Below are 12,960 nucleotides of genomic sequence, written 5' to 3' on the forward strand. Positions count from 1 at the left end.
ATTGAAATGAATGGTTCCGTATACGGAAAGCAAAAAACATCCAGTAAACGAAAAAAACAACGGTCGTGTGAAAGAGGGCGAAGTGTAAGAGTGACAGTGTCATAAGTTCAAAACACTATCCAGCCCCATGTAATATCTAGTTTTCAATGGCAAATAAATGTTACCCAAGGTTGGAAATCCGCAAAGATGGCCAATAGCAATTTTTGAGTCTTGAAGAACCACTTTGAAAGAACAACATACTACACTATATGTGTCATACTTTATGCAATACAATGAACCTGTTCAAATAGTGATCCACACTAACTCAGATCATTTTTTTTTGTCTCTTTATTGGGTGTTAAGTAAGTTCACAAGAAAACAAAAAAGTTACTCTTGGTGTACATGAAAAAATCAGAACAATACAACCACTTGAGGGAGAAGAAAAACAAAAAAAATAAATAAAAAACACAGAAAAAGAAAATGTAAAAACAGAATCTTAGCCTGGAAATGGGAAACATATTTTCAGTGCGATGGATATGCAACGCGCTTCATACCACAGTGCGTTCAGCGTTTTGCCAACTTTAAACAAAGAAGAAAAATTACAGAAAGAGAAAAAAAGAGAAATGTCTGAAGGTTGGGTGGAGGGTGGAGAAGGAACATACATAACTCCAAGTTACAAAATGAAGATAAGGTGAGGAAACAGAAATTATGAATTATTGCCTTGGTCTTAAGTGTCACCTCAGTCTCTGAAGGAGCTGAACCGGCACTGTGCTAAGAACAGACTGCTTACTACCTATTGGGAAGGAGCTATGTAATGTAGGACAAGGTGCGGGATGAGCATCAATGGTAAATGTACAACTGATGACTTTGATGTAGCTGAGCCCTCGGTTGCTGCAGGCGCTCAAAGGTGCACCTGGCATCGACGGTGCCAGGCTTTCGTGTCACTATTTTCAGTGCAGGTTTTATATAACCCTTTCTGGAAGCTCCAGGAATTCCAAGTCTGAAGAAAAAAATCCTATTACACGCAATATGGTCAAAAATGGTGCAAATGCACCACCAGGAGGAGGGTAGGAGGCTAGAAATCCAAGTTATATCACAATGTGATATATGAAACAGGCTCAGCTGAGGTGGTTAAAAGGTGACGATCCAAACTGTGTTTAACACTTGTATAATCATTTTATATTGAATTTTTATAAAAACAAAAAGGAGAAGGGAACAGAATCCATCAGCTCAGGTTCACACCTTTTCAGCAAAACCATGAAAAAAAAAAAAACTCCAAAACTTTCTGTTCGGGTTCTGTTCCCACTTTTGCAAGCTGCAAACCTGACCTTAGAAGACATCAATGTTCTAAAAGTATTTCTTCATTTTTGTTCTTCATATGGATGTGGGGTTGGGAGGGGACAGGGGAACACAAACCAAACGTACTTTCTTTGTCACAATTTCAAATACTGTTCAATCCACAATTTGTATTGCCTTTATGGTTACGCCATTGTCCCAAAGCAATGGAAAACTTTTTGCATTTCCTGGTGTTCTAAGCATGCTTTTTTTATTGTTAAGGTTTTGCTTTTGGTAAATTGTATGTTTTTTTCAAATATTGCTCTTACTGTGCTTTAACAATCTGCGTAACAATGTTAGAAGCACAAAGAGTCTGAAAAATCTGAACAATTACACTGACACTGTGCAGAGTTTCACAAATTACACATGGATCAATCATTATTTCAGCCACGCTTGGAAAAAAAAAAAAGAAACCCCCAAAACATGTTATTCACCATTGCACGCACATACTTGCCCATTACATCCTTCCCAAGTACAACATTTTTACGCTACTAAAGACTAAATAACAGTGACAAGAACACACAAAAAAAAAAAAAAATGGCAACAGGCACAAGGTTTTCATGCCAAGTCATAGTACATGGGAAAAGCTGAGCATTTCCACTTACCGTCTGTATACTGGGATGCCATTAGCATCTGAAGGCGGCCATATACAGAAAAGAAGGATCGTGTTGTTGGATTTCAACACGCCCGATCCCGAGGCATCTGGTGGCCTCGTGCTCTCCCTTTCAGAATACATGCACGCTCAGTGGAGCCGAGCATTGACATCTCTGGGAACTTGTATGGCTACCTTAACTTGACCCTTAATGGTCTTGGATTGTGGCCATTCGAAATGCTCCCAACCTCGGTTATGAATAACCCAAAAGGGCCACTATAGCAATTGCTACTTTGTGACCTTTGGTTCCCAGATCCAAAAGAAACCCACATTGTGGTTATGAAAAGGTGGTCTAGTATTCAGGATTTATCATTCTTTTATGTTTTTTTAATAGGTCACAAAAACATAATTTGCCACTTAACTGTAAATGGGGAAATGGAAAAAAATAAAATATGGATCCGTGATGCGCGCACTCTCTTTCCCATGCACAAAAACTTTTCAAACCACCTTGGGCTCCTGCCATTAGCAAGAATATCAAATAATTTTCTCCTCCGTTAGCTGGAGCAAAATATCATAGGATAGAAAACACAGTATTCTGTAAGTCTCTAAGCACAATCTCATTGCTTCTACTTATACTTTTTTCAATTTTTTTTATATTTTTCTTTTTTTGTTTAAATATATGTTTTCAAATGAAGACTGGGCAAGTCATTCATGCTACTCTCCTGCATTCAGAAAGGCACTGACTGATTACAGTGTTACATGTTTTCTCTCCTAGAATTTAAGAGAATAATTGCCAAAGACTCCCGAAGTCTCTGAACGGCAGAAGTAGCTGTAAGGATCTACGACATTTGGAAATCCAACTACTACTAAGTAAAAGAAAAAAAAGTGGAAAAAATAAAAATCATCTTAAAGGAGAGTATGCAAACTGGATGCAGGATTTCTACAAACACATCCATTCTTCATCTGACAACATAATTTAATCTACCTATACTAAGTATAACAGCTTGTCAGAAAACTAAGGAAAAAAGAAAAAACTGAGGAGATTGTTACCCTAACTAAACTGCAAGAAAAAAAAAAAAAAGAAAAAAAAGAAAGCACACAAATATCTAAAGTGGTAACTAAAGAGGTCCAGCGCTACAGGGTGTAGAGGAGACGGACAGATGAGGGCTAGTTCTCTCTCCTTAACACTCGGGTCAACTAAAGATGTTCGTTCACAGCTGAGTGCGAGAAAAAAGCTCCTCTCGGCATATATCGGCCCATTCGTGTCCTCCTTCAGAAGCAGTGTCAGAGCTTGAACTGTCGCTCGAATAGATGATCTTCCTGAAGCAACTGGATGTTACCGCACCACTGAATCCAATGGTAATTTTCGCTTGGTTACATGCAGATGTCTACAAGTAAAATAAATAAGGGTATGGTTTAATGAGCATAGGGTTAAATTTTTTAATAATATGTACACTTAAAGAGGACTATTCACCAGAATAAAAAACTTCTAAACTAACTATACGGGCATGTAGAGCGGCGCCCAGGGATCCCCCTGCACTTAACGTTATACCTGGGCGCCGCTCCGTTCTCCCGTTATTGCCTCCGGGTATCTTCATAGTTAGGCTCCACCTTCTCCCATGCTGCAGCGCTGGCCAATCACAGCGCTCAGCTCATAGCCCGAGAGGCTTTTTTCTCTCTCAGGCTATGAGCTGAGCGCTGCGATTGGCCAGCGCTACAGCATGGGAGAATGAGTCGACGGCAGGTTCCCCTGGGTGGAGCCTAACTATGAAGATACCGGAGGCAATAACAGGAGAACGGAGCGGCGCCCAGGGATAACAGTAAGTGCAGGGGGGTCCCTGGGCGCCGCTCTACATGCCTGTATAGTTAGTTTAGAAGTTTTATTCTGGTGAAAGGTCCTCTTTAAAAGGGGGCTATTAAATCACCAGCGTGCCGGGTGCAGTGGCATTGGGAGCTGTCTAAAGCAGTGTTCCTCAACGGTGGTCCTCAGGGGCCACCCAACGGTCATGTTTTCAGGGTTTCCTGAGTATTGAGCAGGTGATATAATTAGTGTCAGTGCATCAGAACCTCAGGTATCCATTCTGTGGGATATTCCCAAACCATGACTGGTAGGGGGGCCCTGAGGACTGGAGTCGAGGAACACTGGTCTAAAGCAGGCCTTGTTTTAGTGCCAGATATACAGCACTGTACGCATGCACCAGTGCTGCTGCAGATAATCCTGGATTCTCATTTACTATCCTTTGGGGTGGACAGATGAGATGCTATGGGCAGGCCTGGGACTGTAAACCCCAGCTGCATAATGGCAAGTTGGTGGTAACAGGCCCCTTTGATCTTTAGCCCAACCATTAAGTAAAAGTTTTGTGGAGGGGAACAGAAACCCTTTTTTTCCTCCATATGACCAAATGATTTATTTATTCCACCATTCACACCAGTGCGGCTGTGCCCGATACAGCAGCTCACTTTTAACATGAGGAGCTGCGGTAACAGATACTCAGCGCTGTACCTGGATAAACAAGGACTGTTGCAGCACATCAGCAGTGGGTTAGACCACAACTGAGGTGTTCTGCTCGGGCCCTTCCTCTGTGACCTCTGTAAGAGTGGCTTCCAATCTGGAGGACCTAGCCTCTACTTTCATTATATAGGCAGCCATTCATTTGAATGCTTGTCATATCATGTATTACTACATTTCACTAGCAGGAAAAAGGTTTGGCGACGCTTACACAGCATCTAAAAGCTGTCCTGTATTAAAGGCAGCGGTTTACGACACTTGTGATCATCAATGTCAGGCTGCAAGAAATACTTCTTGCCGATGATATACATGGCCAAATACAGGCATTGGGTAGCTGTGGATGTTTAGGGTAAAACCAAATGGTGCAGCCAGCCCGTTGCCAACTGCGACAGAGAACGTCTGCACCATTTGGCTTAACCCCTGGCAGAAAATGTTCCTACCCCTTATTTGCAGCCCCGAAGGAAGCACATTCAGATGATACAGCTCCCATCTTGATCGACTTGACTTTTTTTGTTATAACATCCTCTTACAGGTCTAAGGTGCTTTTATACCAACAGGTTATCTGACCAATATCTGTCCAATCAGACCAATAGTTAGTGTGTATAATAAAAGATCTGTGTGTGTAAATGATGAATGGTCAGAAAATCTGTTAGTGTAAATGCACCCTTACTTGGCACCTATATAAAAAGGTTGGGCATACACAAGATAGGGATCACAAAATCTGGAAAACAACATTACCTACTTTCTCAATCTCGAGAGGATGCCAACTAGCGTAGGGAAGGTCCTTCCCACCTGTATTATCGCCACTTTCTTTCTTCGCATCTGCGTAGAGAGCTGTGTAAAAGGACAGCATTAATAATTTATTTAAAATGCCAAATTCAACCGACTCAGAAAACACTTAATTACACTTTGGCTAATATCTCCTTATGTGTTATTTGAAGAGCTGAAATGGAGAGTCTAAAGGCAACAAGAAATCTCTACAAGGCAGAGATAACAGTGATAAAGTGCTACTCTTGTGTCTGATCACAAGGTTTAATGGCCTGAATACACCCATGGCCTCCTACCATCTCGCACCAGTCACAACAGCAATTAGCAAGTTTAACAGTTTCCTTACGGTCACAACAGGATCCAGAAATTAACGGGGAGTACAGTGCCTTCTGCCACCAGCACTGCTTTTCATTAACAGCATTTACTCCCTGTAGGTTGATGCTCAGAGGAGAAAACTGTAAAAAAAATAATAAAAAAAAAAAATGAAAAACCGTTTTTTTTTCTTAAATAGTTTGGCTGATTTCTGGTGGCCATGATACAGCAGTAAAGCCCAGACAGAGAGCAGTTCCCTTAGGGCTCATTCAGACAGCCGTATGCCATTTTGCTGACCTATTCACTGCTATTGGGCCCTTTTCGTCCATTCCACGGCTCCGCAAAACAAATTAAATATGTCCTTTACTTGTCAGAGAAAATCAGAACGTGGCCCCATTGAGTTCTATGGGTCCGCAAAAAAAAAAAAAAAAAATGATTTTTGTACTCACCAAAAAATCCTTTTCTTGTAGGATGCATTGGTTGACACAGCACCATGGGTATATGCCCAGCTGCCACTAGAAAGAAAAGTGTTTGCTCCACCCATCTGGGCTACACCCACTGCACATGCTGGAGCTAACCAGTTAGTCAAAAAAGCAGTAGGAGCAACAACCGAACAAAAAGAAGCCAACATGTCCTAAACCAGAGGTAGGACGAGAACAAAAACCCCTCGGAAAAAACCCAGAAGTCAAGAAATAACCAAAGAGGGCGGAATCTGTGTCCCCCAATGCATCCTACGAGAAAAGGATTTTACGCAGAGTACCCAAATTTTTTTTTCTCGTGAATGGCATTGGGGGACACAGCACCATGGAACGTCCAAAAGCAGTCCACGAGGGAGGGAAGAAACAGCCATGCAAGTCACCTAACACACAGCTGCTTGTAGAACCTTGCGACCCAAGCTGGCATCAACAGAGGCCAAGGAATGGATCTGATAGAACTTCGAAAAGGTATGAAACAAAGCCCAGGTGGCGGCCTTGCAAGCCTGGGGAGCAGAAGCCTGATGCCGAACCGCCCAAGAGGCCCCGACCGCCCTAGTGGAGTGAGCGCTCAACCGAAAGGGGGGAACCCGGACCCCTCGCAACATAGGCCTCCCTGACAGCCGACCGAATCAAACGGGAGGCGGCTTTGGAAGCTTGCAGACCCTTACGAGGTCCGTCGGGAACAACAAAAAAGGGGGTCGGAACGCCTGAAAGACTCAGTTAACTGAAGATACAGGCGGAGCGCCCGAACGACATCCAGATCTCTCCATGGGATGAGCGGGATTAGGACAGAAAGAAGGAAGGACAATCTCTTCATTAATATGGAATGAGGACACCACCTTGGGGAGAACAGAGGGAACCGGACGAAGGACCGCTTTGTCCTGGTGGAACACTTGCAAGAAAGCGCAGCAAGCTCAGACCCTGTGGATAGAGGTAATCGCCCCAAGGAAGGCAACCTTAAATGAAACAAAGGAAAGATAGACATCCTTCAGTGGCTCGAAAGGAGAAGACTGAAGAGCGTCAAGGACAAGGGTCAAGTCCCATGGCTCTACAGGAGGACGAAAGGGGGAAGCACGGTGAGCGACCCCCTGGAGAAAAGTCTTCACCTGAGGACGGGAAGCCCGAGACCTCTGGAAAAGAATGGACAGGGCCGAAATATGATCTTTAAGAGAGAGGCCAGTCGAAGACCCTTGTCTGCATACCACGCTCTGCGGGGCCAACCAGGATCGCCGGGACCAGAGCCTCCTTTACGCGTTTAAGTACCCGGGGAAGAAGCAGAAAAGAAGGGAAGAGGTAAAGGAGGCTGAACTGAGATCAAGGAAAAACCAGAGCATCCACTGCCAGAGCCTGAAGGTCCCGAGACCTGGCGACATAAGCCGGAATCTTGTGGTCCAAACAAGAAGCGAACAGGTCCACGTCGGGGTTCCCCACCGTTGGCACAGGTGCAGAAACACCTCCGGATGAAGGGACCACTGGCCCGGGTCGAGAAAGTCCGCCGCCCAATTGTTGACCCCGGGGATGTAGACTGCGGAGAGAGCGGCAACGTGAGCTTCCGCTCACCACAGGATTCGCATGGCTTCCCTGAGGACAGTCCCGCTTCTGGTGCCCCCCTGGTGATTGAAGTAAGCCACGGCCATGCAATTGTCCGACTGTATCCGGATCGGGAGACCGTCTAGCAGCCGAGTCCAGCGGCAGAGAGGAAGGAAAATGGGCCCGAGTTCCAGGACATTGATCGACAGTGAAGACTCTTTCGATGACTACTGCCCCTGGGCTGTGAGGGACCCGAAGACAGCCCATCAGGCTGGCATCAGTGGTGATCACCTGCCAACCTGGCAGAAGGAAAGACCTGCCGAGGGAGACTGTGCGAGGTAGGAGCCACCAACGCAAGTCCCGGCTGAGCTCTGGGGAAAGGCGGATCAGGTGATCGAGAAGACGAGACCTGAAGGAGAGTAGGGACCTCTGGAGAAGTCTGGTGTGCAATTGGGCATAAGGGATTGCCTAGAAGGAGGCCACCATGAGGCCCAGAACTCGCATGCACGTCCTGATGAGAAGAGGGGACGGGTCGCAGAGGCGAGCCACCGCCGAATGGAGAGACGTCACCTTGACCTGGGGAAGAAAGATTTGCCTGAGGCGAGTGTCAAAGATCATGCCCAGGAAGGGCATCCTCTGACCGGGGACCAGGTAGGACTTGGGAAAATTCACCAGCCACCCGAACTCTGACAGAACCGAAAGAGTAATGTGGAGGCTGGACAGATTGTCTGCGCGGGAAGGGGCCTGAAGGCCGTCCAAGTAGGGGATCACCGCAACTCCCCATGTACGCAGAAGAGCGATGAGGGGAGTCGATACCTTAGTGAAGACCCTCAGGGCAGAAGCCAGACCAAAGGGCAGGGCCACAAATGGAAAATGCAGAGAACCCACCTCAAAGGGAAGGGGAAATGGAGATAGGCGTCCTGAATGTCGATGGACGACAGGAACTCGCCCTCTTCCAGGGAGGCAATCACCGACCGGAGGGACTCCATGCAAAAATTGTGGACTCGGACAAACAGGTTGAGGGCCTTGAGATGCAGGATAGGACGGAGCGACCAGTCTTTCTTGGGAACAGTGAAAAGGTTAGAGTAAAACCCCTGGAAGAGAGAAAGAGGGAGAAAGAAAGATCTGAAAATTCTATCTAGTAACCGGAGGAAACGACCTCCAGAACCCAAGCGTCGTCCAAGTGCGCCCGCAAGACTTCTTGAAAGGCGAGCAAGCGCCCCCCACCGGAGAGGGGGCACAGTCAGGCAGAGGTCATCTTTGCGGGCTGTGGCTTAGAAGGCTTCGGTCTAGCGTACCAGGAGGGCTTGGACTTGAAGGGCCTTTTTTGTCTGAGCGGGAGGAGGATTCCCAAAAGGAACAAAAATGCCACGATCGCGAAGCCGACGGCGATGAGGTCGATTTTGGGGGAAAGGAGAACTTTTACCCCCCATGGCCTCGGAAATAAGTTCCATCAAGCGCTTCCCAAAGAGTCTACCGCCTAGAAAAAGGGAGAGAAATGAGAGCCTTCTTGGAAGCTGCATCTGCCGAGCAGGTACGGAGCCAGACCGTGCAGCGGATAGCCACGGAGTTAGCAGCCACTCTGCTAGAACGACGTGCCGATTACATGGAAGCATTACAGAGGTACCGGGAGGCCTGGAGAATTTGAGAGGAGAGGACAGGAAGCTCGCCTTGAGCTGAGTCCTGGGGCAAGGACCGGATGAGTTGTTTGGTCCAGACAACGAAGGCCTTAACCACCCAAGATGCGGCAAAAGCTGGACGGACAGCAGACCCCGCTGCAACAAAAACAGATTTGGCTAAAGAGTCGATCCTCTTGTCAGAGGGATCCGACAAGGAAGCTGCATCTGCCAAAGGAAGGGTGGTCGCCTTGGCCAGGCGTGCCACCTGGGGATCAACCTGAGGTGGTTCAGACCATAGGTTGACTGACTCCTCTGCAAAGGGAAAAACGAGATTTTTGTATAACTTACCAGTAAAATCTCTTTCTCGCTCTTTCCTTGGGGGACACAGAAGACCTTGGGTATAGCTCATCTCCCTAGGAGGCGTGACACTAAGTTTAAACTGTTAAGCCCCTCCTCCACAGCTAAACCCTCAGCCTGGAGAGAGAGACTGCCAGTTGCGTGTCCAAGTAGTGAGAAAAGGCAAAGCCCAACAAGTGGAACCAACAAGCCAACTACCCAACGGGTAAAACAAACTTGGAAACCGTGCAGAGAAAAACAAAGAATGGGTGGGTGCTGTGTCCCCCAAGGAAAGAGCGAGAAAGAGATTTTACTGGTAAGTTATACAAAAATCTCGTTTTCTAGCCCAGTTTCCTTGGGGGACACAGAAGACCTTGGGACGTTCAATAGCAGTCCAAGAGGGGAGGGACCATAGCACCAAGGCGAGGCACCCGAAGGCATCAAGAAACCCGCCACCTGCAGACCAGGCGGCCCAAGACAGCATCCGCTGAAGCCCGAGTATGCACCCTGTAGCTCGGCAAGACGTGAAAGGAAGATCAGTGACCGCCTAGCACAAATGCATGGCCGAAGCCCAATGCCTCCGGCTCAGGGGGCACCGACCGCTCAGGTGAACAAACAGTGACAAGTGACACCAAAAGCAGAACCCTGCCCTTGGTGCGGCAATCACACCAACAGTCACTCTGAGAAAGCGGAGGAAGCCACCCTGGAGGCCGCAACCCTGTGCGCGGACCGTCCGGAAACACAAGAGACCGAACATTGACAAGATTCGGAGATCTCCAAGGAAAAATGCAAGGCCCAAACTACGTCCAAACGTTGAAGCGTCCGTTCCCAGGGGAGGGAAGGGGAGGACGAATGCCTCGCTGAACAGAAAGACAAACACCACCTCCGAAAGGAAAGAAGAGACGGGATGGAGAACAGCCCTGTCCTGGGGAAAGAAATAAGGCTCGGAACAAGAAGAGCCACCACTCAGGCACCCATCAGACACGATGGCTACGGAAACACAACCGCACAGGACAGAAGGAGCAGAGAGAACTACTGTAACGGCTCCAAAGGAAAGACAGGAGCGCCAGGAACCCAGCAAGTAGATCCCAGGGCGGTACCGGAGGGCAGTACAAAAGGAACCCAAGAGTCGCTCCATGGAAGAAGGCCCAGAGGGCTGGGGAACACCGAAAGAGGAAGGACAGCGCCGACACTTGACACTCCAAGCAACAGGGTCCCGGTCCCAGTCCCAGGTCCAGATCGGACTGGAGAAGACAGAACCATGGAGAGAGAAAGGCAGAGTGGGGGAAACGCCCAGCTTCCCACAGAACCCCCGGTAAAAACCCTAAGACCCACAACAGATCCTGAACGAAAACACGGCCAGGAGCGAACACCAGCGAGCCCGCTAGGGTCGCCCAGGCAAGCGGGTGAAAACCCAATGAGATCAGGCGCAGACCAGTAACACGGCAAAACTGGTCCCGTCAGCCCCCAAGCAACGTTGCCCTGCATCCACCCGGAGTGGGGGAGCAGAAGGACAGACGGAAGGAACCGAAGGATCCGTCCAGCAACCGCCAGGACAAAACAGGCTAAGTCCATGCCGACGTAGTCACCACAGGAAGACGTTCCACAGCCCCGGTGTGGGATATCTAAGGACAATCTTGCCCGAATGGTAGTCCTCCCAAGCTACCGAGGAGGTAAGTCCCTAGTAGAACCATTGCCCAGAATGGAAAAAAACGCAATCAGCACCCAACGGGAGGACAGAATGCGGTAGACCCGGTAAATAGGCACACAGCTAGCACAGCCAGCGTGAGCAAGGGAGACAGTACGAGGCCAAAAGGAACACTGGAACCATCTACATGAACAACCATGCTCTCCCCAGAGGGGAGGGCAGTGAGAGAACAGCCTCTGAAGCGTGGCCGATACACAAAAGCCACATCAGAGTGATCTGTACTGAGCAGGAGCCAAACAGAGCCGGCGAGAAAAGGCAATCGAGCCAGAGGCCGGCAGAACACCCTCCAATCGAAGGAGGGATGGCCAACAGGGAAGCCACAGGACAGCTCAAGAGCAAAACCCCACTACACCGAGACGCCCTGTACACCGTCTCGCACCAAGGTGGAGGTCCACCGGACCAGGGCAAGCGATTACCCAAGAGAAGACGGGTGACCTTCCCGAGAAGAGCGTCCCGAACCCGATAATAGATCAGACTGAAGCGCAGAGGGTGCCAACCGGAAGGACTCATACCACACCGCATCCGAAGGGGAGGAAATGGTAGTAGGCGAGGGAACCATAGTCCCGCCAGAGCCAACGTAGAATTTGAGGGGCGCTGCAGACAGCGCTCTCGACCATGTGACCACTAGCGCAGGGAAACAACGCCGTGGGAGGACGAAAGAGTACGCAGCTAAGGACCACGAACACACCCCGGGCGGAAGGCCAACGAAAGGAATGAGCACCACCCAGCTCGGTGCAGTAGCGAACAAGTAGAGCCCGTCTACTTATATATAAGGTATATACCTTTAATACATTGGGCATGCATCTGCTGTTTGTTGAACACCACCTTAGGCTCACACAGGAGGACCAAATGAGCCCTTTAGAGAATAGTGCAAGGCTTGCTGCAAGCATCGTATCTCAAGAGAAAAAACATATCTCAGGAGAAAGGGAGGCATACGCACGAGTAGCCCCGTAAGCAGTGAGAAGGCCAACCCACCTATGGGAGGAGAAAGCATACACAGCCCAAACAATGGACAGAGCGCACAAGAAAGTCCGCTCACTGCAAAAAATAGTCACTCAGAGAAGGATCAGCCAGAGTCCAACCGTAACAACGGAAGAGCAAGTGCAACCCGAAAGGTAGTCATGCACAAGACTAGTACGGCATGCGATGGAACGCAAACAGTCCGCCCCGAAAAAGGGGGGAAATGTACCTGGCAACACTGCAGTCGGCAAGAATGCAGAGACCTGCCCAAAAAAAGGGGAGGATGCCAAGGCCGGTACCCACTTCGGAAAAGTAGGACATACTATATTCCGCCCAGAAGGGGGCCATGGCCATGGCCGCACATATCCAGCAGAACGCAGGAAGGTCCACTTAGTGAAAGGGGGCATGCACAGGGTTACCATCATCACGCGATTGTGCAAAAATCCACCCAACACCAAATTTCGTGAGTGCACCACTCCGCCAATGAAAAGGAACGTGTACCAGTCCAGCACAACACAAACAAGGACAGTCGTGGATCGCGTGAGCGTGCAAAATGCCGCCCATGGAATAAGGGGTGACCATGCACAAGACCAGCACCGTATCCAATGGGAGTGCAAGCATTCCACCCAAGTTAGAGGGCATGCTCAGAACCGGCAACGCATCCAGTGAGTGCAGTATTCCGCCCAGAAATGGGGGTCATGCACATGGCCAGCATCGCATCCAGTGAGAGCGCCGCCGTGGATGGGGCCATGTACAGGACCAGCAACGTACTGTCAAGAGAACAAGCACCGTCAGTGAGAGTGTACGTATCGCCTGAGGAAAGGAGACATGTCCAT

General features: G+C 48.5%; 1 protein-coding gene across 4 annotated transcripts in view; it reads right to left on the bottom strand.

Annotated features, from left to right (window-relative positions):
* Positions 1 to 311: 311 nt before the first annotated feature.
* KIAA0232 (KIAA0232 ortholog) overlaps positions 312 to 12,960 on the bottom strand; it is a 54,396-nt gene continuing 41,747 nt past the window's right edge. The window contains exons 7-9 of one of the 4 annotated variants that reach the window (XM_044296112.1): positions 5,530 to 5,638; positions 5,158 to 5,249; positions 312 to 3,294 (exon numbers count right to left, since the gene is read on the bottom strand). In XM_044296112.1, the coding sequence (XP_044152047.1) occupies positions 3,118 to 3,294; positions 5,158 to 5,249; positions 5,530 to 5,638 (378 nt within the window). In that variant the 3' untranslated portion in view covers positions 312 to 3,117. Of the gene's footprint in view, positions 3,295 to 5,153; positions 5,250 to 5,529; positions 5,639 to 12,960 lie in introns of all 4 variants that reach the window. The other 3 variants (XM_044296121.1, XM_044296131.1, XM_044296138.1) reach the window with 3 other exon arrangements.

Source organism: Bufo gargarizans, chromosome 1 (genome assembly GCF_014858855.1).
Source record: "Bufo gargarizans isolate SCDJY-AF-19 chromosome 1, ASM1485885v1, whole genome shotgun sequence".
NCBI classification, from domain to species: Eukaryota; Metazoa; Chordata; class Amphibia; order Anura; family Bufonidae; genus Bufo; species Bufo gargarizans.